General features: G+C 50.9%; 4 protein-coding genes across 6 annotated transcripts in view; all 4 read left to right on the plus strand.

Annotated features, from left to right (window-relative positions):
* Positions 1–24,242, plus strand: part of LOC135185084 (protocadherin beta-16-like) — a 95,350-nt gene that overhangs the window by 22,998 nt on the left and 48,110 nt on the right. The window lies entirely within an intron of this gene.
* LOC135185471 (protocadherin beta-15-like) lies at positions 1,034–3,576 on the plus strand. The gene has a single exon (XM_064162238.1). It carries the CDS (start codon positions 1,117–1,119, stop codon positions 3,574–3,576), a length of 2,460 nt encoding a protein of 819 aa, XP_064018308.1. The 5' UTR covers positions 1,034–1,116.
* LOC135185078 (protocadherin beta-15-like) lies at positions 9,979–14,708 on the plus strand. The gene is made up of 2 exons (XM_064161407.1): positions 9,979–13,072; positions 14,152–14,708. The coding sequence occupies exons 1-2, from the start codon at positions 10,631–10,633 to the stop codon at positions 14,263–14,265; spliced, it is 2,556 nt and encodes an 851-aa protein (XP_064017477.1). The 5' UTR covers positions 9,979–10,630; the 3' UTR covers positions 14,266–14,708.
* LOC135185079 (protocadherin beta-15-like) overlaps positions 19,886–24,242 on the plus strand; it is a 33,215-nt gene continuing 28,858 nt past the window's right edge. Inside the window, exons 1-2 of one of the 2 annotated variants that reach the window (XM_064161412.1) lie at positions 19,886–22,459; positions 23,207–24,003. In XM_064161412.1, coding sequence (XP_064017482.1) covers positions 20,018–22,459; positions 23,207–23,323 — 2,559 coding nt within the window. In that variant the 5' untranslated portion in view covers positions 19,886–20,017 and the 3' untranslated portion in view covers positions 23,324–24,003. Of the gene's footprint in view, positions 22,460–23,206; positions 24,004–24,242 lie in introns of those variants that run through there. The other variant, XM_064161411.1, reaches the window with a different exon arrangement.

Here is a 24,242-nt window from a genome sequence, read left to right on the forward strand (position 1 = left end):
GTGTCCTCCACACTTTGGTTTCTAAAAGTTAGACTGGTCTTGAACACTTCTCCAGTATATTGCATTGCATTTCCCAGATGTCTAGACTGATTCAGCAGAAGCAAATTCAATCTGAATAGATTTTCATTGCCAGTGATGAGTGCCTGACACTGGGGTATTTCTCTGCTTGCCATTCACAGACTCTGGTTAGCACTAGGTGATTCTGGTTAGGATTCTTAAGCCTTATCTATTCCTAGGACCTCGTTATACATGTCTCAATCAGTTCACACTTCCCAGCATTCTGATAATTAAAGATCAATTCTCTTTCCTCTTACTGATTACCAAATTTCTGTTTGAATCTCTTGAAATTAACACTTCAGTGGTTCCATTAATGGCCCATCCATTGCTATTGTCCATTAGCGCCTTCTCTTCAGCGTTTGTATATTTGGTGCTTTAATTAATGACCTCTTCTAGTTGCCTTTCCATAAAATAATTGGCAACGTGTTAGAGGAGCTCATGTGCGATATCTGAGAACAGGAACCTTGAAAGAATTTCTGAGACGAGGTGGTAACATGGATGTTTGTGTGCAGTTCCACACAACTTTCACAAATGTGTTACACTCTGACAAACCTTATACTGGGAGCCAAGTTTAGCAGGCGTCAGGAGAGGGCACTTCTCTTAACTGAGAACAGAACAGTGTGTAAATTGTGCATCTTTTAGCCGATGCGAGATACCATAGTGAAAAAAAATTAATTAGAGTGATGTATGCTAGAAATGGCACTGCCATTCTCGCGTGCTGATGAGCTCGGGTGATGGTGAGCACTCTGCTTTTGGATTTTTTCTCTGGCACCAGCCTCTTGGCTCCTCTTTGGCACGGAGACACCCCCTGGAAGCAGCAAAGCCCAAAGTAGCAACAACGGCCTGAAAAAGGGGAGCCGTTCCCGATGCCAACACTGGGTGGCAGTGTTGACCACGGACTGGCAGCTTCCTCTCCCCGCCCAGGCTCTGCGGCCCCGGCAGACAAAAAGAGACGAGCGGGAGGCTAGTGGGACAAGCAGCCGGGCTGCGGTGGGGCTTGCAGAAGACATTCCCCTCCATTGCTGACAAACTCGGCTCGGCCTGGGACTCTGCTTGCAAATGTCGGCAAGCAGGGAGAGCTCTGACCGGCTTTTGTGGAGAGGAATGGCGTGGAACGGGAGACGGAGCGGAGGCAGCCCCAGGCAAGTGATCGGCTTCCTTCTGTGCGTTTGCGTGTGGCAGAGCACGGCCGAAAGCCTCCGCTATTCTCTGCCGGAGGAGATGGAGAGGGACTCGTTGGTGGGCAATATCGCGCAGGACCTGGGGCTTGCTCCGAGCCAGCTGGCGGCTCGCAAGGCGCGCGTTGTGTCCGAGGGGAGCCAGCAGCTTTTCCGCCTGAACCCGAGCAGCGGAGTGCTGACGGCCAAGGAGACTCTGGACCGAGAAGAGATCTGTCCGCAGAGCGAGACCTGCACGCTGTATTTTAAGGTATTCTTTGACAACCCGTTGCAGCTGATCAGAGGGGAGGTGGAGGTTCTTGATGTGAACGATAACTCCCCCGCGTTCCCAGAGAAAGAGATGGTTTTAAAGATTCCCGAAACTACACTCCCCGGTTCCCGTTTCCCTCTGGAAAGTGCCCGGGACAGGGACGTCGGTAGCAACGGTTTGCAGAATTACAGCCTCGCGACTAATACGCATTTCTCTCTTGCTTCTGGAACAAGAAAAGGTGGCGCAAAATACCCAGAGATCGTCCTAGAGCAGCAGCTCGACCGAGAACAGCAGAGAGACATGAATTTACTCCTGATTGCATACGACGGAGGTTCACCACCCAGATCAGGCACTGCTCAGGTCCGGATAGTGGTGCTAGATGCCAATGACAACACCCCCATGTTCAGTCGGGAGGTCTACGAGGTGCGCCTGGAAGAAAACAGCCTGCTAGGGCAGCTAGTGGTCAGAGTTGCTGCCACGGATCCCGATGAAGGGTCCAACGGGAAAGTGCAGTACGCCTTCAACCAGGCATCAGACGGGTCTAATCAACTCTTTGAGCTGAACCCAGAGACAGGGGAAATTCGCGTAGCTGGAAAACTGGACTTTGAGGAGACGAAACACCACGAGATGATGGTGAGAGCCACCGACGGCGGAGAACTGTTTTCACTTTGTAAAGTGCAGGTGGAAGTCGTAGACGTGAACGACAACACCCCGGAGATACAGCTTACCTCACACACTGCCTCCATTCCCGAGGACGCTCCGCCACGCACCGTCGTGGCACTCTTCAGTGTGCGCGACAGGGACTCAGGCGACAACGGTAGGACGGAGTGCACCATAGAAGGGGACTTGCCCTTCACTCTCACACCCACTTTCGATAATTACTACGAGCTGAGAACCAGCGCGGCGCTGGACAGGGAGACGAGGGCAGAGTATAACATCAGCATCCGAGCGACGGACTGGGGCCAGCGGCGCCTGAGCGCCCTTGAAAGCCTGTGGGTGCAGGTGGGGGACGTGAACGACAACGCCCCCGCCTTCAGCCAGGAGCTGTACAGCCTGTGGGTGACGGAGAACAACAGGCCGATGGTGCGCATCGGGCGCGTGCAGGCGAGCGACGCGGACGCGGGCAGCAACGCGCGCGTGCAGTACGCGCTGGTGCGCGGGGAGGGCGCGGAGCAGCCCGCGCTGTCGGTGAACGCGGAGAGCGGCGAGGTGTACGTGGTGCGGGCGCTGGACTACGAGCGGCTGCGCGCCTTGGAGGTGCGGGTGCGCGCCACGGACGGCGGCTGGCCGGCGCTGAGCGCGCAGGCGGTGCTGCGCGTGCTGGTGCGCGACGAGAACGACAACGCGCCGGTGGTGCTGCACCCGGGCGGCGAGAGCGGCGCGGGCGCGGGCGAGCTGGTGCCGCGCTGGGCGCCGGCGGGCTACCTGGTGGCCAAGGTGGTGGCGGTGGACGCGGACGCGGGCCAGAACGCCTGGCTGTCGTACGAGCTGGCCAAGGCCACGGAGCCGGGGCTCTTCCGCCTCGGGCCGCACAGCGGCGAGCTGCGCACGGCCAGGGCCGTGGCCGAGCGCGACGCGCCCCGACACAGCCTCGTCGTGCTCGTGCGAGACCGCGGCCAGCCGCCGCGCTCGGCCAGCGCCACCCTCGCCGTCGCCCTGCTCCGCGACTTCTCCGACGCCCACGCAAGCCTCGCCCACGACCCGCCGCCCCACGAGCCCGACCACACGCTCACGCTCTACCTCATCGCCTGCCTGGCCTGCGTCTCCGCGCTCTGCCTGGCCACCGGCCTGGCCGCGCTGCTCACGAAGCTGCGGCGGGACCGGCGCAAGCGCGCCGAGCCCTTGCCCACCTTCCCGACGGCTGTGGCCGACAGCGACGCGGGCTCCCTTCCCCGCAGCCTGGTCTACGACGTCTGCTTGGCCACCGGCACCCTGAGCAGCGACTTTCACTTCCTCGGCCCTCTCTTGCCTTGCTTCCCTGCGGGGGTGACTCCTGGTGTGGCCCCACAGCGGAGCTCGGTGTGCTCGCAAGAGTCGTCGAGACTCGGGGAAGGAGGCGACAGGACTGTACAGGTGAGCAACCGGAGGTGAGGCGAGGGGGAGCACGGAGAGGGCAGTGCGGGGTGAGGATTGGGACCTGGGAGTCAGGGCTGTCAGCATTGTACATCCGGTGTTTAAAGTGCCACTGGTATGAGGAGAGATTAGCGGAAGACTCGATGAAGGAGGCGACTGGGCAGTACAGGTGAGGTACCGGAGCCAAGGGGAGCAGCACTGGGGTAAGGTTTGAGGCCTAGGGGTCAGGGATGCAGCTGTTTTCGAGCTGATGCTTAAAGAGACATCCATACAAGAGTAGGTTAGAGAAAGCCACTGGGCAGGACTTTCTAGGAGAGTCAGGTATGTGTCATCTTCTGCCCAGTGGTCACCTATCACAGATCTCTGCAATCAGCTGCATGCTATGACTGTTCACCTAAGATCAAGCTGTCTGTGTCACTATAAAGTCGGGCAGCTGAACCATGGGGTGGTTGCAAAGTATGGTTACGGATAAGGCACCACAGTATGTCCTATCCGTGCTGTGTACTGTTTATGGAAATGCTTGTTTGTTTGTTTTTTTTGTGCTCTTAGTGTTCTAACTTACACCATCAGACACAAACACTCACAGCAGTCTGCAATTGAGGGCTCTTTCTTGGTTCAGATCCCAGTGCAGGTCACAGACCCATCACCTGCTGTATCTCCTTTTTGGCTCTAGGTAGAGGAGTGTTGTTTCATAGATGCAGTAGTCAGGCATGCCCAAGGTTCCTGTTGATGCCTGCTTACCTTCTGTACATGAGCGACAACTGTTCTCTTTGCAGGGAAGAGCTCCCATCTCCAAAGACACAGCTCCCATACCTCCTGAAGAACCTCGTGCTGCAAACAAGGGGGTAGATCTAAATGTCAGTTCTGACCAAAACCCTTGGCTCACCCATCAGTAAGTGAGAAGAAATACAGGTTTATGTGTCCTAACAGGGAAAAGAGAACAAAAAGACCAAACATCCACCAAAAAAAGAACCAGAGAGGTAGAAGGTTTCTCTGAGAGAGAGCAAAATCCCTCTCCTTTTTGAGCAATTCTTTATTCATGTAGGTATTTCATAGTTGTGAGGCTGATGGAGGGGTGGACTGTGTTGCATGCTGATTACATTGATATTTTGTATGTGATTGTGGGAGTGCTACTGCCTCTGAACCTAAGTTTTTCCTACATTACGCTATGTAGTCCTGAGGAGAGGACTCTGTAACAATGTCTTAATCATCTGCAGTCTAACCCATCCCAGGCAAACAGATATGCAGCAGAATTCAGTGGTACTTGCAGTGGAATTTCTTAATAACAAGCAGAAGCTGATTCCATTGGAAACAGCTGACACTAACACACTTCTTGTGTTAGAGCAGGACTTTACAGGTCCTCCTGGCTCTAAAGAGTGGGCTTGGAACAACAGCTGTTGTTTTTTTTTTCATATCATGAAGTTGACATGTGTGCTCAAGCTTTTTGTTCAGTTGGTTTTTGTTTGGTTGGTTTGGGTTTGGTTTGGGTTTGTTAGCATGATGATAGATAATGAAAAGCTTTGTTTGTGGCTTTGCAGTAAACTTGGGTAAAGAGTTTTCTGCAATTTTAAGGCACCGTAGACTAGAAAGTGTCATGAAGCTTTCTGTTTTGATTTCATTAACCAGTCATGCTGTATGAAGTCGTGATACTTGCTCTTGTTCACACACCTTTAAGTGTTGAGTGTCTGATGACAGCAAATAATAAAACCTGCTTGGAACTGTCTCGGCTGAGTGTGCTGTCACAGTCATGCTTGAGGAAATTGCCTTCCCAAGAGAAGGATGTCAGGAAGAAATCCAAGCCTTTGGAGTGGATTTTATGGAAGGGAAAACAGGCCATTCTCAGAAGTCAGAACAAAGTGGAAGGCTCTCAGCCTGGCACATTGTGAATTAGGGCAACAATCTTGGTATGTTCCAGAAACCTGTGATCACTGCTGTTGTTCATGGACAAGCTCACTCTGGATACTGGACACCCATAACCATGCAGAGCTTGTTCAGCTAAACAGCATAAAAGCTTCGTGTGCACAACAAGATCTATACTTTGGTCTCAGTCCAAACTGGCAGCTCAGTCCATCTCACACTGTCAGGAGATTGGTTTGCTGATGCTCAGAGCTGCTACTCTGCACATGTGTGAAAACATGGTCATTGGGTGGATGAAATCTGCAAGCTGCTTCAAAGGACTTTGAATCAGAACAACTTGTGATGGTGCCATGGAGTTCAGTCTCCAGATGATTCTTGATAGCAGTGGAAAACTGTCTTGATACAATTTTCTGGGTTTGTGTTAGAGCATTTTCCTTCTCCTTTTTTGCCCTTTCTCCTTCTGCTCTGTGAACTGCACTTGAGCCTTCTCTTGCCTGTTCCTCTTCAGAAGGACTGGCACTGCAGGTGTAACAACAGATTGTCTGAACGCAGCGATGTGGCATGGAATATTGGCAAACCCTCACACTGTGTCGTGCTGCAGATCCAAAGTGTAACATTTGAAACAGGGATCTCCTTGGGTGTGAAAGTAAAATAAAGAGAACACCTGAAGGCCTTGTGTGGAGACAGTGGTCTTTGTAGAGATGCTGCTTCTGGGAAAGCTCTGAACATTCTCAACAGTGTGGAAGTCTTTCTCCTTTTTTCCCCTTGGCTGAGGTAAGGGTGAGCAGGTCCATTCCTTCACGTTTGAGATGAAGCCTATAGTGCATTGAGGATAATTGTTCAGAGCAGGGAATTGCTGGCAGAACTTTGCAGATCTTCTGAACACTGAACTTCTGTCTGTGACAGGGCCCAGCTTTATTCAGGTCAGGCAAAAGTTGCCCCAACAGGAACAGGGGCCCTAGGTGTGCAGAGGCCTTTGCAAAACAGTGATGGGAGAGAAGTGACCTTTCCAAGCCTTCCAAGAGCACCTCTTCTATGTGGCAATCTTAAGACTGTTGTAGAAGTGTTTGGGAAAATGTTCCCATCAAGTAGTGAAGTTCAGAATGGACTCCTGTGCTTTCTAACCTCCTTCTCAGGTGGGAGTGTAGGTGTGACTTGATCCAGCCTTATCCCTTGGTTGTAAAGGACAGTTTAGAATCAAAGTCTTGGCACAGAGACAATTTCTTTCAGCTTCTCCTTGTCCCTTTCTAAGAAGGACTCCCTCAATTGTTTCCCTGTGCCTTTAAGGCTTCACAATCTCTTTATGAGGGGTGCCCATGCCTGTCCATGTAACATGCATGGACTTGTACAGCCAGCCTGTTTAGTAGCTGTTCTTCATCTCCAATGACTAGAGTAACACCTTCTCTACTTATCTGGAAGACACCAGGGTCTCGTCTGTCTTCTGCTGACTCCAGATGAAACAATTTCTTTCTCTTTGAGAGTCTTTTCCTTGAATAAGAGGTTTGGTCAAGTTTATAATAGTTGTGCAAGACTCCCAGTACTTCTGCATTTTGACTAAGTTCAAGTTAAAGTTTGTAAACTTAGGCCCCTCACAGCTGGGCACAGTTGCTCATGCTGAGCTAAACAAAACAAATCTCTCTTCAACTTAATTTTAAGCAAATGCTTTTCATTCTCCTGCTCTGCTCTTTCATCCCAAACAGTCCTCCCTTTATTTAATCAGCACATCTGATAGCGCTGCAGATGCAGTCCTCTCATTGCCTCAACATGCCTACTCCTTGTCAACGTTCTCATATATATTATTTATTATCAGGAGTGACAGACACAACATCATCAAGCACAGCAAGCCTGTCACAAGACTGAGCATTAAGGATTCCCATGGCTGCCTGCTACCCACCCAAAAATTTGCCCCAGCAACAGAGTTTCTTGTCTTTCTATAATCTCTCCAAAGCATGATGTATTTCTTGTGCATTTTATTTTACAGCATTCAGAAGGGTTGCTCACAACTTCACATATACTTCAGGAGTTGAGGCAGGTCACTATCTTGCAGCGGCTTTCTTACAGATTCATGCCAATGGAGGCAGGCAATGAATCCTTCGTGTGGGTGTAAATGGAACATTGTGACTGGTAGAAAGTAGCAGGAGCTCAGTAATTTAAAACATTGCTGTACCAGTATTGTGTCAGGGTCTTCATTGGAATGAAAATAACAAATATTCCTTCAGTGTCAAGACAAATGTCCTGGGCTCTGATGATGTTTTGCATAAAAATCATGCTTCAGAATTCAATCATCTATGTCATTTTTTGGCCATTTATCTCCTTTTGAAGGGGCTTATGCTCAGTATTCTACTGGATACAGTACAGTTTTCTCATGATTTAAGTTGAACACTATGAGGAGATCTCTAGTAGAGGTACAGATGCTTTGGAAATTGTTAACCCCAAAATCACAGCCCTTTAGTTGAAGGGTTTGTGAGTAAATTTAACCAAATACCATCACCACTGAAACCTCCTTTTGATTTTAGATGCATTATCCTGAATTACTTTTCAGATCTTGGTGGGGAAAATGCCTTCCTTTTCTTCTGCTATTATTACTGCCTCTACATCCAGAATTACATCTTCATACAGCTATGAGTTGATGTGATCTTGTTTTGCACCAAGTGCATCTATAATCAGCTGATTTACTTTCCACATCTGAGCCATCGCATCTGCTATGAGACAGTTATTAGTCCCTAAAGCTATTCTGTTTTAGTTTCTTTGTAAGCATCACAGCATCTATACCATTAAGTATTTGAAGTACTGTCCCTAACCCTGAGACATTATCAGTCATACCACTTTTCACTTGTTTGACCATGCCCACAGTTTTTCCATGTAGCCAGATTGGCCACCTTGCGGGAGACATAGCTGTGAATGCGGCATAGGTTGGCTGCATGAGGGCAACATGCACCTTCATGAACCACTCTCTCATTTTAAAGACCATTTAAACACCACTTGTTTATGATTCACATTTTTAACAGTGTACAGTCCAGTTGCTGATATTTGTGGGGTTAGCTTCTCTGTTTTCAAGGGATGGCGTTCAATAGCTCCAAGTGCAGGGTGCTGCACTTTGGCCACAACAACCCCATGCAGAGATACAGGCTGGGGTCGGAGTGGCTGGAGAGCAGCCAGACAGAGAGGGATCTGGGGGTGCTGATTGATACCCGCCTGAACATGAGCCAGCAGTGTGCCCAGGTGGCCAAGAGAGACGGTGGCATCCTGGCCTGCATCAAGAATGGTGTGGTCAGCAGGAGCAGGGAGGTCATTCTGCCCCTGTACTCTGCACTGGTTAGACCACACCTTGAGTACTGTGTTCAGTTCTGGGCCCCCCAGTTTAGGAGGGACATTGAGATGCTTGAGTGTGTCCAGAGAAGGGCGACGAGGCTGGGGAGAGACCTTGAGCACAGCCCTACGAGGAGAGGCTGAGGGAGCTGGGATTGGTTAGCCTGGAGAAGAGGAGGCTCAGGGGTGATCTTATTGCTGTCTACAACTACCTGAGGGGTGGTTGTGGCCAGGAGGAGGTTGCTCTCTTCTCTCAGGTGGCCAGCACCAGAACAAGAGGACACAGCCTCAGGCTGCGCCAGGGGAGATTTAGGCTGGAGGTGAGGAGAAAGTTCTTCCCTGAGAGAGTCATTGGACACTGGATTGGGCTGCCCGGGGAGGTGGTGGAGTCGCCGTCCCTGGAGCTGTTCAAGGCAAGGTTGGATGTGGCACTTGGTGCCATGGTCTAGCCTTGAGCTCTGTGGTAAAGGGTTGGACTTGATGATCTGTGAGGTCTCTTCCAACCCTGATGATACTGTGTGATACTGTGATAATAGTTGTCATTCCTGATGTGGTTGACTAGACAGCTGCTGTCATTCACATCACAATTTTACAGGGCATGCTGGTAATCACTCTCCTAGTCATGACTCTGGGAAACTTCTGCTCCCAACATCTAAAAGGTACTGTTCCATAGCAGTAATTTTAGCCAAAACATTGTGCTTTTTATCCACTAGCTTGCTCTGCAGGAAGTAAATAATGAAATGTAACTATTTCACAGTAGACAGCAAGAATTTAGAATTTATCTTTTTGGGTTCCCTGTGGATTGCCAAATCTAATCCCTCATAATCTGTATAGATTAAATTATTTGGATTGTTGAGAATTTTGTTATAGTTGGCCACACCTCAGTCATTCTCTTTTACCCAGATTGCCTCTACCTGTAATCATCCATAATGGGCTTTGTATATTACTAGAACATGTGCTGAAACCTCTCCTAAAGAGACTTACACATGAGACCCTCTCTGAAAATCCCTGCTCAAGACTCCTTTGCTCTTTCCACCAATTTCAGTTTCCACATGATTGTTACTTGCAAATCTTGGAGTTTACAAGTGAATTATTCCTTTAATGGCCATACAATGAGTATCTTAAATCTCCATTATGGCTGTTGTCTCCATTAGATACTGCTCTTTAGCATTTGTGTAGGTGGGGGATTAGTTTAGGAATTCTCTTGGTTGTTACTTTTCCTTTTGTATCAAACAGTGGTTTGTAATTTCTCCATATACAGGCAAAGGAATTGAGCTGTGACCACACAGTACAAAGACCTTGAAAGAGTTTCTAGGCCTGTGTGATACCGTCAGAGGATGCAAACGGGTTGCAGATTTTGGATGTTTCTGTGCAGATAGCAACATGGTCCCAAAAAGTGTTAGACAGTGACACAACTTACCCTGGCACCAGGAACAGCATCCCTTTCCATAAGGGATTGAAGCACGTTTAGATTGGGGGTCCTTGGGGTGACATGTAAGACAATATGTGAAAAAAATAGATATATGGTAATGTATGCCAGAAACTGCATTGCCGTTCCCGTGTGGTGCTGACGTCGGGTGATATGGGACACTCTGCTATTGCGATTTTTCGAAAGCACTAACCTTTTTGACTCCGTTTTGGCACGGAGGGACCTGTTGGAAGTAGCAAAGCACAAGGTATCACAGCAGGCCAGAAGCAGAGAAATGATTCCCGATGCCAACACTGGGTGGCAGTGTTGACCACGGATCAGCAGCTACCTCTCCCCGCCCAGGCTCTGCGGCACCGGCAGACAAAAAGAGACGAGCGGGAGGATAGTGGGACAAGCAGCCGGGCTGCGGTGGGGATTGCAGAAGACATTCCTCACCATTCTTGACAAACACGGCTCGGTTTGGGACTCTGCTTGCAAATGTCGGCAAGCAGGGAGAGCTCTGACCGGCTTTTGTGGAGAGGAATGGCGTGGAACGGGAGACGGAGCGGAGGCAGCCCCAGGCAAGTGATCGTCTTCCTTCTGTGCGTTTGCGTGTGGCAGAGCGTGGCCGAAAGCCTCCGCTATTCTCTGGCGGAGGAGATGGAGAGGGACTCGTTTGTGGGCAATATCGCGCAGGACCTGGGGCTTGCTCCGAGCCAGCTGGCGGCTCGCAAGGCGCGCGTTGTGTCCGAGGGGAGCCAGCAGCTTTTCCGCCTGAACCCGAGCAGCGGAGTGCTGACGGCCAAGGAGTCTCTGGACCGAGAGGAGATCTGTCCGCAGAGCGAGACCTGCACGCTCTTCTTTAAGGTGTTTTTGGACAACCCGTTGGAGCTGATCCGAGGGGAGGTGGAGGTTCTTGACGTGAACGATAACTCCCCTGTGTTCCCGGAGAAGGAGATGGTTTTAGAGATTCTAGAAACGGCATCCCCAGGTTCCCGTTTTCCCCTGGAAAGCGCCCGTGACAAGGACGTGGGTAGCAATGGTCTACAAAACTACACTTTGGGATCGAATTTGCATTTCTCGCTTGCTCTAGGAACAAAGAAAGATGGAGCAAGATACGCTGATCTCGTCTTAGAAAGGCAGCTGGATAGAGAAAAGCAGAGAGAGATTAAATTACTCCTGACCGCAACGGACGGGGGCTCACCACCCAGGTCGGGTACAGCTCAGATCCGGATTGTGGTACTGGATGCCAATGACAACACCCCCACCTTCAGTCGAGAGATCTACGAGGTGCACCTGGCCGAGAACAGCCCTCCCGGACAGATAGTGATTAGAGTCGCTGCCATAGACCCCGACGAAGGGTCGAACGGGAAGGTGCACTATGCCTTCACTCAGACATCCGAGCGGTCACGGAAGCTCTTCGATCTGAATCCTGATACAGGAGAGATTCGGGTGGCAGGAAAACTGGACTTTGAAGAAACAAAAACCCACGATCTGATGGTGAGAGCCACCGATGGAGGGGGACTGTATAATCATTGCAAAGTGCAGGTGGAGGTAGTGGATGTAAACGACAATGCCCCGGAGATACAGCTGACCTCACACACTGCCTCCATTCCCGAGGACGCCCCGCTACGTACTGTGGTGGCACTCTTCAGCGTGAGGGACCGGGACGTCGGCGACAACGGTAGGATGGAGTGCACCATCGAGGGGGATTTGCCCTTCACTCTCACCCCCACTTTCGATAATTACTACGAGCTGAGAACCAGCGCGGCGCTGGACAGGGAGACGAGGGCAGAGTATAACATCAGCATCCGAGCGACGGACTGGGGCCAGCCGCGCCTGAGCGCCCTTGAAAGCCTGTGGGTGCAGGTGGGGGACGTGAACGACAACGCCCCCGCCTTCAGCCAGGAGCTGTACAGCCTGTGGGTGACGGAGAACAACAGGCCGATGGTGCGCATCGGGCGCGTGCAGGCGAGCGACGCGGACGCGGGCAGCAACGCGCGCGTGCAGTACGCGCTGGTGCGCGGGGAGGGCGCGGAGCAGCCCGCGCTGTCGGTGAACGCGGAGAGCGGCGAGGTGTACGTGGTGCGGGCGCTGGACTACGAGCGGCTGCGCGCCTTGGAGGTGCGGGTGCGCGCCACGGACGGCGGCTGGCCGGCGCTGAGCGCGCAGGCGGTGCTGCGCGTGCTGGTGCGCGACGAGAACGACAACGCGCCGGTGGTGCTGCACCCGGGCGGCGAGAGCGGCGCGGGCGCGGGCGAGCTGGTGCCGCGCTGGGCGCCGGCGGGCTACCTGGTGGCCAAGGTGGTGGCGGTGGACGCGGACGCGGGCCAGAACGCCTGGCTGTCGTACGAGCTGGCCAAGGCCACGGAGCCGGGGCTCTTCCGCCTCGGGCCGCACAGCGGCGAGCTGCGCACGGCCAGGGCCGTGGCCGAGCGCGACGCGCCCCGACACAGCCTCGTCGTGCTCGTGCGAGACCGCGGCCAGCCGCCGCGCTCGGCCAGCGCCACCCTCGCCGTCGCCCTGCTCCGCGACTTCTCCGACGCCCACGCAAGCCTCGCCCACGACCCGCCGCCCCACGAGCCCGACCACACGCTCACGCTCTACCTCATCGCCTGCCTGGCCTGCGTCTCCGCGCTCTGCCTGGCCACCGGCCTGGCCGCGCTGCTCACGAAGCTGCGGCGGGACCGGCGCAAGCGCGCCGAGCCCTTGCCCACCTTCCCGACGGCTGTGGCCGACAGCGAGGCAGGCTCCCTTCCGCGCAGCCTGGTCTACGACGTCTGCTTGGCCACCGGCACCCTCAGCAGTGACTTTCAGTTCCTCGGGCCACTTTTGCCCTGCTTGCCTGCCGGCGTAACTCTTGGTGTGGCTCCCCAGCGGAGCTCGGTGTGTTCACAAGAGGCTGCGAACTTCGGAGAAGGAGGCGACCTGGCTGCACAGGTGAGTGTCTGACGTGACTGAGGATCGGGGAAGGCGGGAGGAGCAGCCCAGGTAGGAGCTTCAGGCCTAGAAGTCAGGGTCGTTTGTGGTTTTGACCTGATGTTTAAGAGTCACCAGAACCAGAGTAGGTTAACAATAGTCACTGGAAAGGTCTTCCCAGGAATATAAGGGTTTTCTCAGTAGTTACCCAAGCATAGAATGCCTGCACCCCTCTTCATCAGGGCTTTTTGTAGGTCCTTTTGACATACTTACAGCTTATAGGCACCCAGTGCTGGAACAAACAGCAGTGGTCCTAGAGACAGTTTCTCCTTGAACAGCCAGCCCCAGAAGTATAGTGCTGTAAAGGGATGCTACACTAGGCATTCTGGGTGATGACACCCCCTGCACTGCTGATAGGAGCTGCTGTTTGACACTGCCAAGTGCTGCTCACCTGGGTGCTGGCAGTGCTGAACTCAATGGGTCTGACAAATTGCTGGGGGAAATGGAGGTTGGTAGACAGCATAGACAAAAATAGATGGGATTCTCAGGGGTTTACAAAACACCCTCCTCAAGTCACTTCCTGACCCAGCTGTATTAATCTCTCTTCTCAATGTTAATGTGAACTGTATCTGAGACATACTCTGTTGAGAGAGCATGAGTGAGACAGAAAGCGATTATTCAAACAGCTTCTTCTCCTCACGGGTTTAGTATATTCCAGGGATTCATTTGGCACAATATTCCAGAATCTCAACATATATGAGAGGCACAGAAACACTATTCTAGTCACCTCATGACCCGTTTTGATATATCAACATTGAACAGCATTTACTATTTGCCAGAAACAGATTTTTGTGTGCTCCCCATTGTAAATTTCTCCCTCAGATTCATGAAAACTTTGCAACAGTGAAGAGCATTTTCTGGCTTTAGATTTTCCCTGTTCAGGTCAGAGACACAGCTCCTGGTCTGACCTGCTCCTTGACTCTGGGTGAATAAGGATAGGGTCACACAGACAGTGGTGTCAGACATGCCCTCTGAGTTTCTTGTTGATGCCTGCTTACCTTATTGAGTCAATCACAGCCTCTCCTCTCTCTCCTCTGTAGGCTCCCTTCTCCAAAGACACAAGTCCCAGACCTTCCGAAGCAGCTTGTGCTGCAAGCAATGGGAGGGAGTTAAACAACACTTCGGATCAAAACCCTTGGCTCACCCATCAGTAAGTGAGAAGAAAGACAGACTTGTCTATCCATATCACCTAATGTACTCACAGGGAAAAAGAGAACAAATATACCAAGCAACCATCTAAAAAGCAGCAGAGTTAGAAGTCTTCTTTGAGAAAGAGCAAACCTTCCCCTCCTGTTGAGCAGTGAGTTGTTCATGTAGGTATTTAGTAATTGTCATAGAGTCATAGAATGATTTAGGTTGGAAGAGATCTCAAAGCTCATCCAGTTCCAACCCACGACCATAGGCAGGGACACCTCCCACTAGAACAGGTTGCTCAAGGCCTCATCCAACCTGGCCTTGAACACCCCCAGAGAGGGAGACATAGCTGGAGGACAAAGACTGCTGCATGCTGATTACACTGACGCTGGATGCATGTTAGTGAACCTTGATCAATGTATGCTTTTTTTTTCATATCATAAAGCAGAAATGTACATTTCAAGGTGTTTTGATTTTGTTGGTTTTTTTCGGGGGGGGGGGGGAGAAGGGCAGTTTTGGTTGGCTTTTTATGTTTTGTTTTGCTTCCTAAGGTGGTAGGAATTTAAAAGCATTGCTGTTTTTCTGTATCACAATAGGCTTTTACAATGGTTTTCTGGGTACTGTAGAGTACAGAACGTCGAGAAGCTTTCTGTTTTCCTTTCATGAGCTGGTAGTGATCTATAAAGTCATGTGACATTTGCTGTTGCTTACATCTTCTAAAAGTCAAATGCCTAATAATACAAACCAATAAAACCTACTTGGAACTCCCTTGGCTGAGTGTGCTGTGTGGAAAGTCTCTTGTCACAATTACCACCAAGGAAATCACCACCCCAACAGCAGGATTTCAGGAAGGAGTCCTTACCTCTAGAGTGGATTTTATGGAGGGGAAATCAGAACAACCTGAAAATATGCCTTTCTCGGGGGGTTGTGCTTGAAGCTTCTCAAAGACAAGCTGAGCTTCTAGAAATGCTGTCACCAACCCCTGTATGACAGCTGCCAGTCTGGGAGTTCATCAACTGTGTGAAATCACCTGAGAATTCCTACTGGGAACTACATGACAGCAACTGCCATGGTTCATGGACCAGCTCACTGGATGCTGGATACATGCTGGACACGTGGATGAAGACACAGCCCCAGATGGTCCAGGGACACTCTGTGGAACAATTCACAATCTTGTGTTATCACAGCCAGCACAGTAAGAATCACAGAATCAACCAGGTTGGAAGAGACCTCCAAGATCAGCCAGTTCAACCTAGCACCCAGCCCTAGCCAGTCACCCAGACCATGGCACTAACTGCCTTATCCAGGCTTTTCTTGAACACCTCCAGGGAGGTCGACTCCACCACCCCCCTGGGCAGCCCATTCCAATGCCAATTACTCTCTCTGTCAAGAACTTCCTCCTAACATCGAGCCTATACCTACCCTGGCACAACTTGAGGCATTGTCCCCTTGTTCGAGTCAGCGGATTTATGCCTTAGAAGAGGAAGGCATCCAGGCTGCAACATGTGGCATTTGTTCCTCCAGAATAAATTTGTGTTTGGAAATTATATCACTGGTTACGTTCTAAAGGCCTAAGACTTCCACCTCTATTTCAGCCATTTCTGAAATGCCTCAAGAATGGAGTTAGTCCTGGGGACTCCAGCTGATTTCTTGTCTTACTTGCTCTCAGGCAAGACTCTGGACCTCTTATCTCGTGCTGTGAAGCAATGAGAGGCAGATCACATGGTCACTGAACTGCATGAAGCCCTCATTGTGGCTCAGGAAAGTGAGGATGTTGTGAGTATTGTGCAACAATGTGATGCAAGTGTGTGGTTCTTTCTCCTCTGAGTTCTAGATGTCTCTCAGATGTGTGGGCTCTGTGTGTTTTGCCTTTTGCTCGCTCTCACTGTCCATGCAGCTGTACTGTTTCTGCATATGCTGCATTAAGGCTCCTCTGAACCTTCTCTGGTGGAGCACTGAAGCTGGAGATGAGAAAGAGGAGACCAGCACCTGCTCTAGAAGCATTCCAGTGCTTTCACAGCCTTCTTAAATGGTGAGGCCCAGAACTGTACACAGTATTCAGAAAGAGCCCACAACAGTTCTAAATGGAACAGGACAATAATGGCTTTTGACTGGGTGGTTATGTTGTGTTTGATCAACAGCAGAATGTGGCTTACCCTCTTGGCTGCCAGGGCACATGGCTGACAAGTCTTGGGCATGTTGCTAATCAGTAGCCCCAGATCCACCTCTTCAGGACTGCTCTCCATCCCTCCTATTCCACATTTAGACTTGTGCCCAGCATTACTCCATCCCAGGTTCAGAATCTGGAATTTGGACTCACTACATCCCATGCCATTGATGATTCTCCAATGCTCCAGTCTATCTAGAGTGCTCTGCAAGGCTTCTAGTCCCACAAATGCATAAAGAGCACCTTGCAGTTTGGTATCATCAGCAAAGATGCTAATGGTGCATTTAGCTCCTGCACCCAGCTCATTCCTGATGCAGGAACCCTGAGGAACACCAGTCGCCACTGATTGTCAACCAGATATAATTGTTCCAATCCCTACAACCCTTGAGTCCTGACCTTCAGCCAGTTAGTTCTTCAGCAAGCACACCATGAACCTGCCCATCTTAATCTTGAATGTGTTCAGAAGGATGCTGTGTGGGACAGTAGCAAAAGCCTTATGAAGATCCAGAAAGACTACACCTGCCACGTTCCCTTCATCCATTAGGCAGGGTAACCTTATCATAGAAGGATATGAAATCAGTTAAACAGGACTTTCCCTTGATGAATCCATGTTGACCAGACCTAATGATTGCATTGCTCTTGAAATGCCTTTCAGTAGTACCCAGGTTGATCTTCTCCATAATGTTTCCAAACACCAAGGCAAGTTTAACACATCCGTGGGTTCCTGGATCTTCCCTCATGACCTTTTGGTGTGCTGGAAGAACACTGTCTAAATTCCAGTCATCAGGGATCGCCAGAGAGTCCCAAGAGTATTAGGGGATTACCAAGAAGCATCTTGCTGTAACATCTGCTAGCACTTTGAGTTCACTGAGATTAATTCTATTAGGTCCCGTGGGTTTGTGAAAATTGAGTTGGTACAACTGGCATTGTACAATTTCAGTGCCCATGGATAGAAAGTGACTTGGTTTAAACTTGTGGTCCCCTGACTCAGCAGCCCAAGGTCTACCAGTATTATTAAAGAGGGAGGCAAAAAGGCATTGAATGCCTCCACTACTTCTTCATTCATGCTACCAAGGTGGCTATCTTCATCAAATACAAAGTCTTCTCTAGACTCTTATCACTATTAGCGAATTCCAGTTAAAGTTTCCTTTTGCCTAACACAACATTTGCCTCTTTCGAGTCTGAGTTTTGTTTTTTCACATCTTCTCCTTGCATATATGAACACCAGATCTGTCATCTACTTGTAAACCCTGACCTTGCTTCCAGAGCCCACAGAATTTCTTGTTCTTCTTGAGCTCCATCAGTTGTTCTCTTTTTAGCCAACTTCTGCTGAACTTCTGCCCCTTCTGCTTGACACAGTGAAACTGCCTGGTAATGGAATTATACAGTTCATTGTCTCTGGCTGGATTGAAGGGAAAATCCACAAGTCAACTTAAAGGACTTTGTGTGAATATAGAATGGAGATGAACTTAGCTCCATTTAGTTTGAACTCACCCATGCTTTTCCTAAATTCAGTTTATTGATGACTGCAGGAAACCCTCATGCTGTGTTACGCTGCAGTTCCAAAGTGTAATATTACAAACCAGGATTCCTTTGTGTGTTAAAATGAAGAGAAGGCCTTGTATGGAGACAGTGGTCTTTGTAGAGATGTTGTTTATGGAAAACCTGGTGAGCTTTCTCAGACAGGTGGGAGTTTTTTCTCTTTTTTTTCCCTTGGCAGAGGTAAGAGGGAACAGCAGGACTGTTCCTTCAGTTTGGAGATGAGGCTATAGAGAGAGCATTGAGGTCATCTGTGGAGAGCAGAGAATTGCTGTCAGGCCTCTACAGATCTTCTGACCACTGAACTTCTGATTGTGACCAGGCCTGATCTGTCCCAGTTCATGGGAATCTGAGCCCTAAAGGGGTCTTGGGTATGCAAAGGCCTCTGTAAAGAAGTGAAGCAGGCAGTGTGACATTTCTGATTCTGCTGACAACTCCTGATGCAGATGACAACACTGTTGTATGTGAGTCTGGAAAGATTCTCCCACCTAGTTGCAAGGTGCTGGACCAACATGTTTTCTAAACTTCTTCTCAGAGAGAGGTCATCCAGTTTTAGCTCCTGGTGCTAAAGAGTTTGGAACCCAGGTTCTGCTCCAGATTTGGTTTATTTCAGTCCAAGAAAAAATGTGAACATCTCTAGACGTTTTGTCTAATCATTGTGTTTCACATCCTCTATGATGATTGGAATAACATTTTTCAATCTTTCCCAGTGCATGTAGTTTCATTGTCCTCCTGGCTTCTGGATATAAGCTAGAAGACAGGAAGTTCCACCTCAGCGTGAGGAGAAAGTTCTTTACTGTGAGGGTGACAGAGAGCTGGAAGAGGCTGCCCAGAGAGGCTGTGGAGTCTCCTATGGACACTTTAACAACCTGCCTCATGTGTTCCCGTGTGGCCTGCCAGAAGTGATCTGGCTTTGGTAGGGAAGTTGGTCCCAGCGATCTCTGGAGGTCCCTTCCAACATCTAACGTTCTATGATTCTCTGGAAGGCATCAGGGATCTCACTGTGCAAGGCTCCCAGTACTTCTTAATTTTCACTAAGCAAAAGTTCAAATGAAATTCATTTACAGTTTTCAGCCTCTCCAGTCTCTCATGCTCAGTGCAGTCACTCTCACTGAGCTAAGCAAAACAAAATTCAGTTCAGCCCAATTAAACAATTACATCAACTATTCTACAACTAAATTTGTTACATTCCAAACACTCCCCTTTTGCTCTTATTCAGCAAAGCCACTGATATTATAAACACTATTCTTTTGTTATTTGCTTGGGGATTTTTGTTGTTGTTTTTGGGTTTTGTCATGTAAGTTCGACTGGTCTCAATGGACACACTGAGGTGCTTGCATCTCCAATGTGTTGTGTGCACTTCCTGCACCTTGCTGCTAGGTCTGCAGGTGCTACTTCAGCAGAGTCAGCAATGAGTTTCTGACCATGGAGGTTTTAGATGCTCTCTGGCACAGATCCTGACTCCTACCCACAAACTGTACTCAGAATCACTCTCCTCTCCTACCTCCACTTCCTCATGGTTGTTCTTTTCAGGTCTACTGTTAACCAAACATAATTCTGCCTCCGATCATGCCATCCCAAGCTTTGCATATTCCCAGAATCCTCCTCAAAAATGTGATTATCAGATTTTTGTACTAATTAGTATTCTATTGTTAATTGCTGCTCCTCAGCGTTTGTGTATCTGGTGACACAATTTCTGGGCTCTCACCGCTGTTTCTTGGCTTTTGAACTAAATAATAAAGACTTGGCTTTGGGGATTTTAGCCTGGCACCAGTCTTTTCGCTCAGCTTTCACACAGAAAGCGGCCGGGAACACAAATGCCCAAGACAGCAGCGCAGGCCAGAAGCAAAGGAGCGATTCCGGATAACGACACTGGGTGGCAATGTTGACCGCGGACAGGCAGCTTCCTATCCCCGCCCAAGCTCTGCAGCACCGGCAGACAAAAACAGACGAGCGAGCTGCTCGGGAGCGGCATTGGGTAACGCAGCCAAGCTGCTTCAAGGCTTGCAGAAGCCCTTCTTCGCTATCCCTGACAAACACGGTCCGGCCTGGGACTCTGCTTGCAAATGTCGGCAAGCAGGGAGAGCTCTGAGCGGGTTTTGTGGAGAGGAATGGCGTGGAACGGGAGACGGAGCGGAGGCAGCCCCAGGCAAGTGATCGTCTTCCTTCTGTGCGTTTGCGTGTGGCAGAGCGCGGCCGAAAGCCTCCGCTATTCTCTGGCGGAGGAGATGGAGAGGGACTCGTTTGTGGGCAATATCGCGCAGGACCTGGGGCTTGCTCCGAGCCAGCTGGCGGCTCGCAAGGCGCGCGTTGTGTCCGAGGGGAGCCAGCAGCTTTTCCGCCTGAACCCGAGCAGCGGAGTGCTGACGGCCAAGGAGCCTCTGGACCGAGAGGAGATCTGTCCCCAGAGCGAGACCTGTATACTGTTCTTTACGATATTCTTTGACAATCCGTTGGAGCTGATCCGAGGGGAGGTTGAAGTTGTTGACATGAACGACAACTCTCCAGCGTTCTCCAAGCAGGAAATGGTTTTGGAGATTCTAGAAACAACACCTCCCGGGTCTCGTTTCCCTCTGGAAAGTGCCCGTGACAAGGACGTGGGCAGCAATGGCTTGCAGAACTACAGCCTCGAGTCCAACTCTCATTTCTCCCTTATTCTAAGAAGAAAGAAAGATGGAACAAAGTATGCAGAGCTCGTCCTAGAGCAGGAGCTGGACCGTGAAGAACAACGAGAGATTAACTTGCTCCTGACAGCCACTGACGGGGGCTCGCCACCGAAGTCGGGCACAGCTCAGGTCCGGATCTTGGTTCTGGATACTAATGACAATATTCCAGTCTTTGATCGGGATGTCTATGAAGTGCGTCTGGATGAGAACAGCCCCCCGGGGCAACTGGTGATCAGAGTACTGGCCAGAGATGCCGACGAAGGTTCCTACGGAAAACTGCAGTACGCCTTCACTGAAACATCAGAGGGGTCTCAGCAATTCTTTGATATTAATATTGACACGGGGGAGATTCGGGTGGCTGGAAATCTGGACTTTGAGGAATCAAAATTTCACGAATTGGTGGTGAGAGCCACCGACGGAGGAGGACTGTATACTCATTGCAAAGTGCAGGTGGAGGTCGTGGACGTAAATGACAACGCCCCGGAGATAATGATGACCTCACACACTGCCTCCATTCCCGAGGACGCTCCGCCACGCACCGTCGTGGCACTCTTCAGCGTGCGCGACAGGGACTCAGGCGACAATGGCAGAACAGAGTGCACTATCGAGAGGGATTTGCCCTTCACTCTCACCCCCACCTTCGGGAATTTCTACGAGCTGAGAACCAGCGCGGCGCTGGACAGGGAGACGAGGGCAGAGTACAACATCAGCATCCGAGCGACGGACTGGGGCCAGCGGCGCCTGAGCGCCCTTGAAAGCCTGTGGGTGCAGGTGGGGGACGTGAACGACAACGCCCCCGCCTTCAGCCAGGAGCTGTACAGCCTGTGGGTGACGGAGAACAACAGGCCGATGGTGCGCATCGGGCGCGTGCAGGCGAGCGACGCGGACGCGGGCAGCAACGCGCGCGTGCAGTACGCGCTGGTGCGCGGGGAGGGCGCGGAGCAGCCCGCGCTGTCGGTGAACGCGGAGAGCGGCGAGGTGTACGTGGTGCGGGCGCTGGACTACGAGCGGCTGCGCGCCTTGGAGGTGCGGGTGCGCGCCACGGACGGCGGCTGGCCGGCGCTGAGCGCGCAGGCGGTGCTGCGCGTGCTGGTGCGCGACGAGAACGACAACGCGCCGGTGGTGCTGCACCCGGGCGGCGAGAGCGGCGCGGGCGCGGGCGAGCTGGTGCCGCGCTGGGCGCCGGCGGGCTACCTGGTGGCCAAGGTGGTGGCGGTGGACGCGGACGCGGGCCAGAACGCCTGGCTGTCGTACGAGCTGGCCAAGGCCACGGAGCCGGGGCTCTTCCGCCTCGGGCCGCACAGCGGCGAGCTGCGCACGGCCAGGGCCGTGGCCGAGCGCGACGCGCCCCGACACAGCCTCGTCGTGCTCGTGCGAGACCGCGGCCAGCCGCCGCGCTCGGCCAGCGCCACCCTCGCCGTCGCCCTGCTCCGCGACTTCTCCGACGCCCACGCAAGCCTCGCCCACGACCCGCCGCCCCACGAGCCCGACCACACGCTCACGCTCTACCTCATCGCCTGCCTGGCCTGCGTCTCCGCGCTCTGCCTGGCCACCGGCCTGGCCGCGCTGCTCACGAAGCTGCGGCGGGACCGGCGCAAGCGCGCCGAGCCCTTGCCCACCTTCCCGACGGCTGTGGCCGACAGCGACGCGGGCTCCCTTCCCCGCAGCCTGGTCTACGACGTCTGCTTGGCCACCGGCACCCTGAGCAGCGACTTTCACTTCCTCGGCCCTCTCTTGCCCTGCTTCCCGGCCGGTGTGCCCCCCGGCGCTGCCCCCCAGAGGAGCTCGATGTGCTCGCAACAGGCATCCAACGCCGTGGAAGGAGGTGACTGTTCTGCACAGGTAAGGGACGGGAGGGAGCCACGGTGACGGGGAGTGGGAATGGGCAGCGTGGCAGTGGGCGGTGAGATCTGGGAGTTTCAGGTGCAGGTTTGCTTTTTTTTCCTGATGTTTAAGAGCCTCTGTGATGAGAGGATATTAGAGACAGCCACTGCAGCTCGCTTCCCAGCAGTATCAGGGACATCTCATTTCCTGTCGTCGTGCTTACTTAGGTCCAAGCATCATTCTTTACACCCTTAGATCAAGTCTTATGTGCTGCTAACATTGTGTGAGCCTTAGTGTGTTCTTTAGATAGACTGTTTAGAGAGCTCTCAGGACTCCAAGAGCATTTCATGGCTTTAGTCTTCCAGGGATCTACATAGCACTTCACACAACTCTAGAAGATGAACATGTATGAAGGCCCAGTAGCACCATTTTAGAGCCACACCACAACCTCTCCTGATGTATCAACATCAAACAGAATTTTATTCTTTATCTGAAAGTTTTGGGTTGGACTTTTACAGTCTCAAATTGCTGCCTCAGGCTCATAAGAGTTTCACCCCAGCATCCCTGTGATGTCCATAGCAGAGGATGACTTCTGGTTTTAAATGTTTGCTGTTCATATCAGAAATCCAGCACCAGCTCCAAGCTGTTCTTTGGCTCGGGGTAGAGAAGAGTGGTGTCACATTCAGTGGTGGCAGACATGCTTCATGGAGATGCCTGCTTGTCTTGCATGGCCAAATCCCAACCTCACCTCTGTGTTCTTTTCAGGCTCCTCTCTCTGAAGACACGGATCCCAGATCAACAGAAGCAGCTTGTGCTGCAAATAGGGGTGTGGAGCTAAATGTCAGTTCTGATCAAAATCCTGGCTTTCCCATCAGTAAGTGAGGAGAAAGTGAGGCTGTCCTCACCAGCTAATGTCCTGACAGGGAAAGAAAACAAAGAGACCATACACCCACAAAAAAATTCCAACCAACCAAACAAAAACCTAAAAAATCCCCAAAACAAACAAAACCAACAACATCAAAACACAACAGCAGCAGAGAGCTGCAAATCTTCTCTGAGAGAGGGCAAGACCTCCTCTTCTGTTTGAGCAGTACTGTATTCATGTCGATATTTTGCAGTTGTGACGTGGATGCAGAAGGGCTTTGTTGCATGCTTGATTACACAGATACTTGATGCATGACTGTGAGCGCACTAACGCTTCCTAAACGAGATGTTCCCTGCATCACCTTTTCTGTGCGTTTAGTCTTCAGTAGAGGGCTCTGAAATAGTGTTTCATTTTCTTCAGTCTGGTCAAGATCCATCTAGCAGATCTTCAGCAGAATTCAGTGGTGCTTGCAGAAGGATTCCTTAATTACAGGCAGAAGCTGGTTACCTTAGAAAGAGCTAACACTGGCACACTTCTGTTGGAACAGGATTTTTACAGGTTCTCCTGCCTCTAAAGGGTGGGGCTTGAGCAATGCATGCTTATTCTTCGTGTTGTAAAGTTAAAATGACCATTCAAGATTTTTTGTTGTTGATTGGGTTTTGGTATGGTTACAGGGAATTAAAATAATTGGCACTTTTGTTTGTTTTGTTGTTGTGGTGGTTTTTGCATTAAAATAGGCTTTTATGATTATTCAGAGTATGCAGAGTAGAGGATACCAAGAGGCTTTCTATTTGACTTTGGTTAGCTGGTAATGATCTATAAAGCCCTCTGATCTATAAAGCCATCTGATATTTGCTGTCTCTCACATTCTCTGAAAGTCAAATGTCTAAAGATACAAAACAATAAAACCTACTTGGAACTCCCTTGGCTGAATGT

The sequence above is a fragment of the Pogoniulus pusillus genome, chromosome 22 (genome assembly GCF_015220805.1).
Source record: "Pogoniulus pusillus isolate bPogPus1 chromosome 22, bPogPus1.pri, whole genome shotgun sequence".
Taxonomy (NCBI): Eukaryota; Metazoa; Chordata; class Aves; order Piciformes; family Lybiidae; genus Pogoniulus; species Pogoniulus pusillus.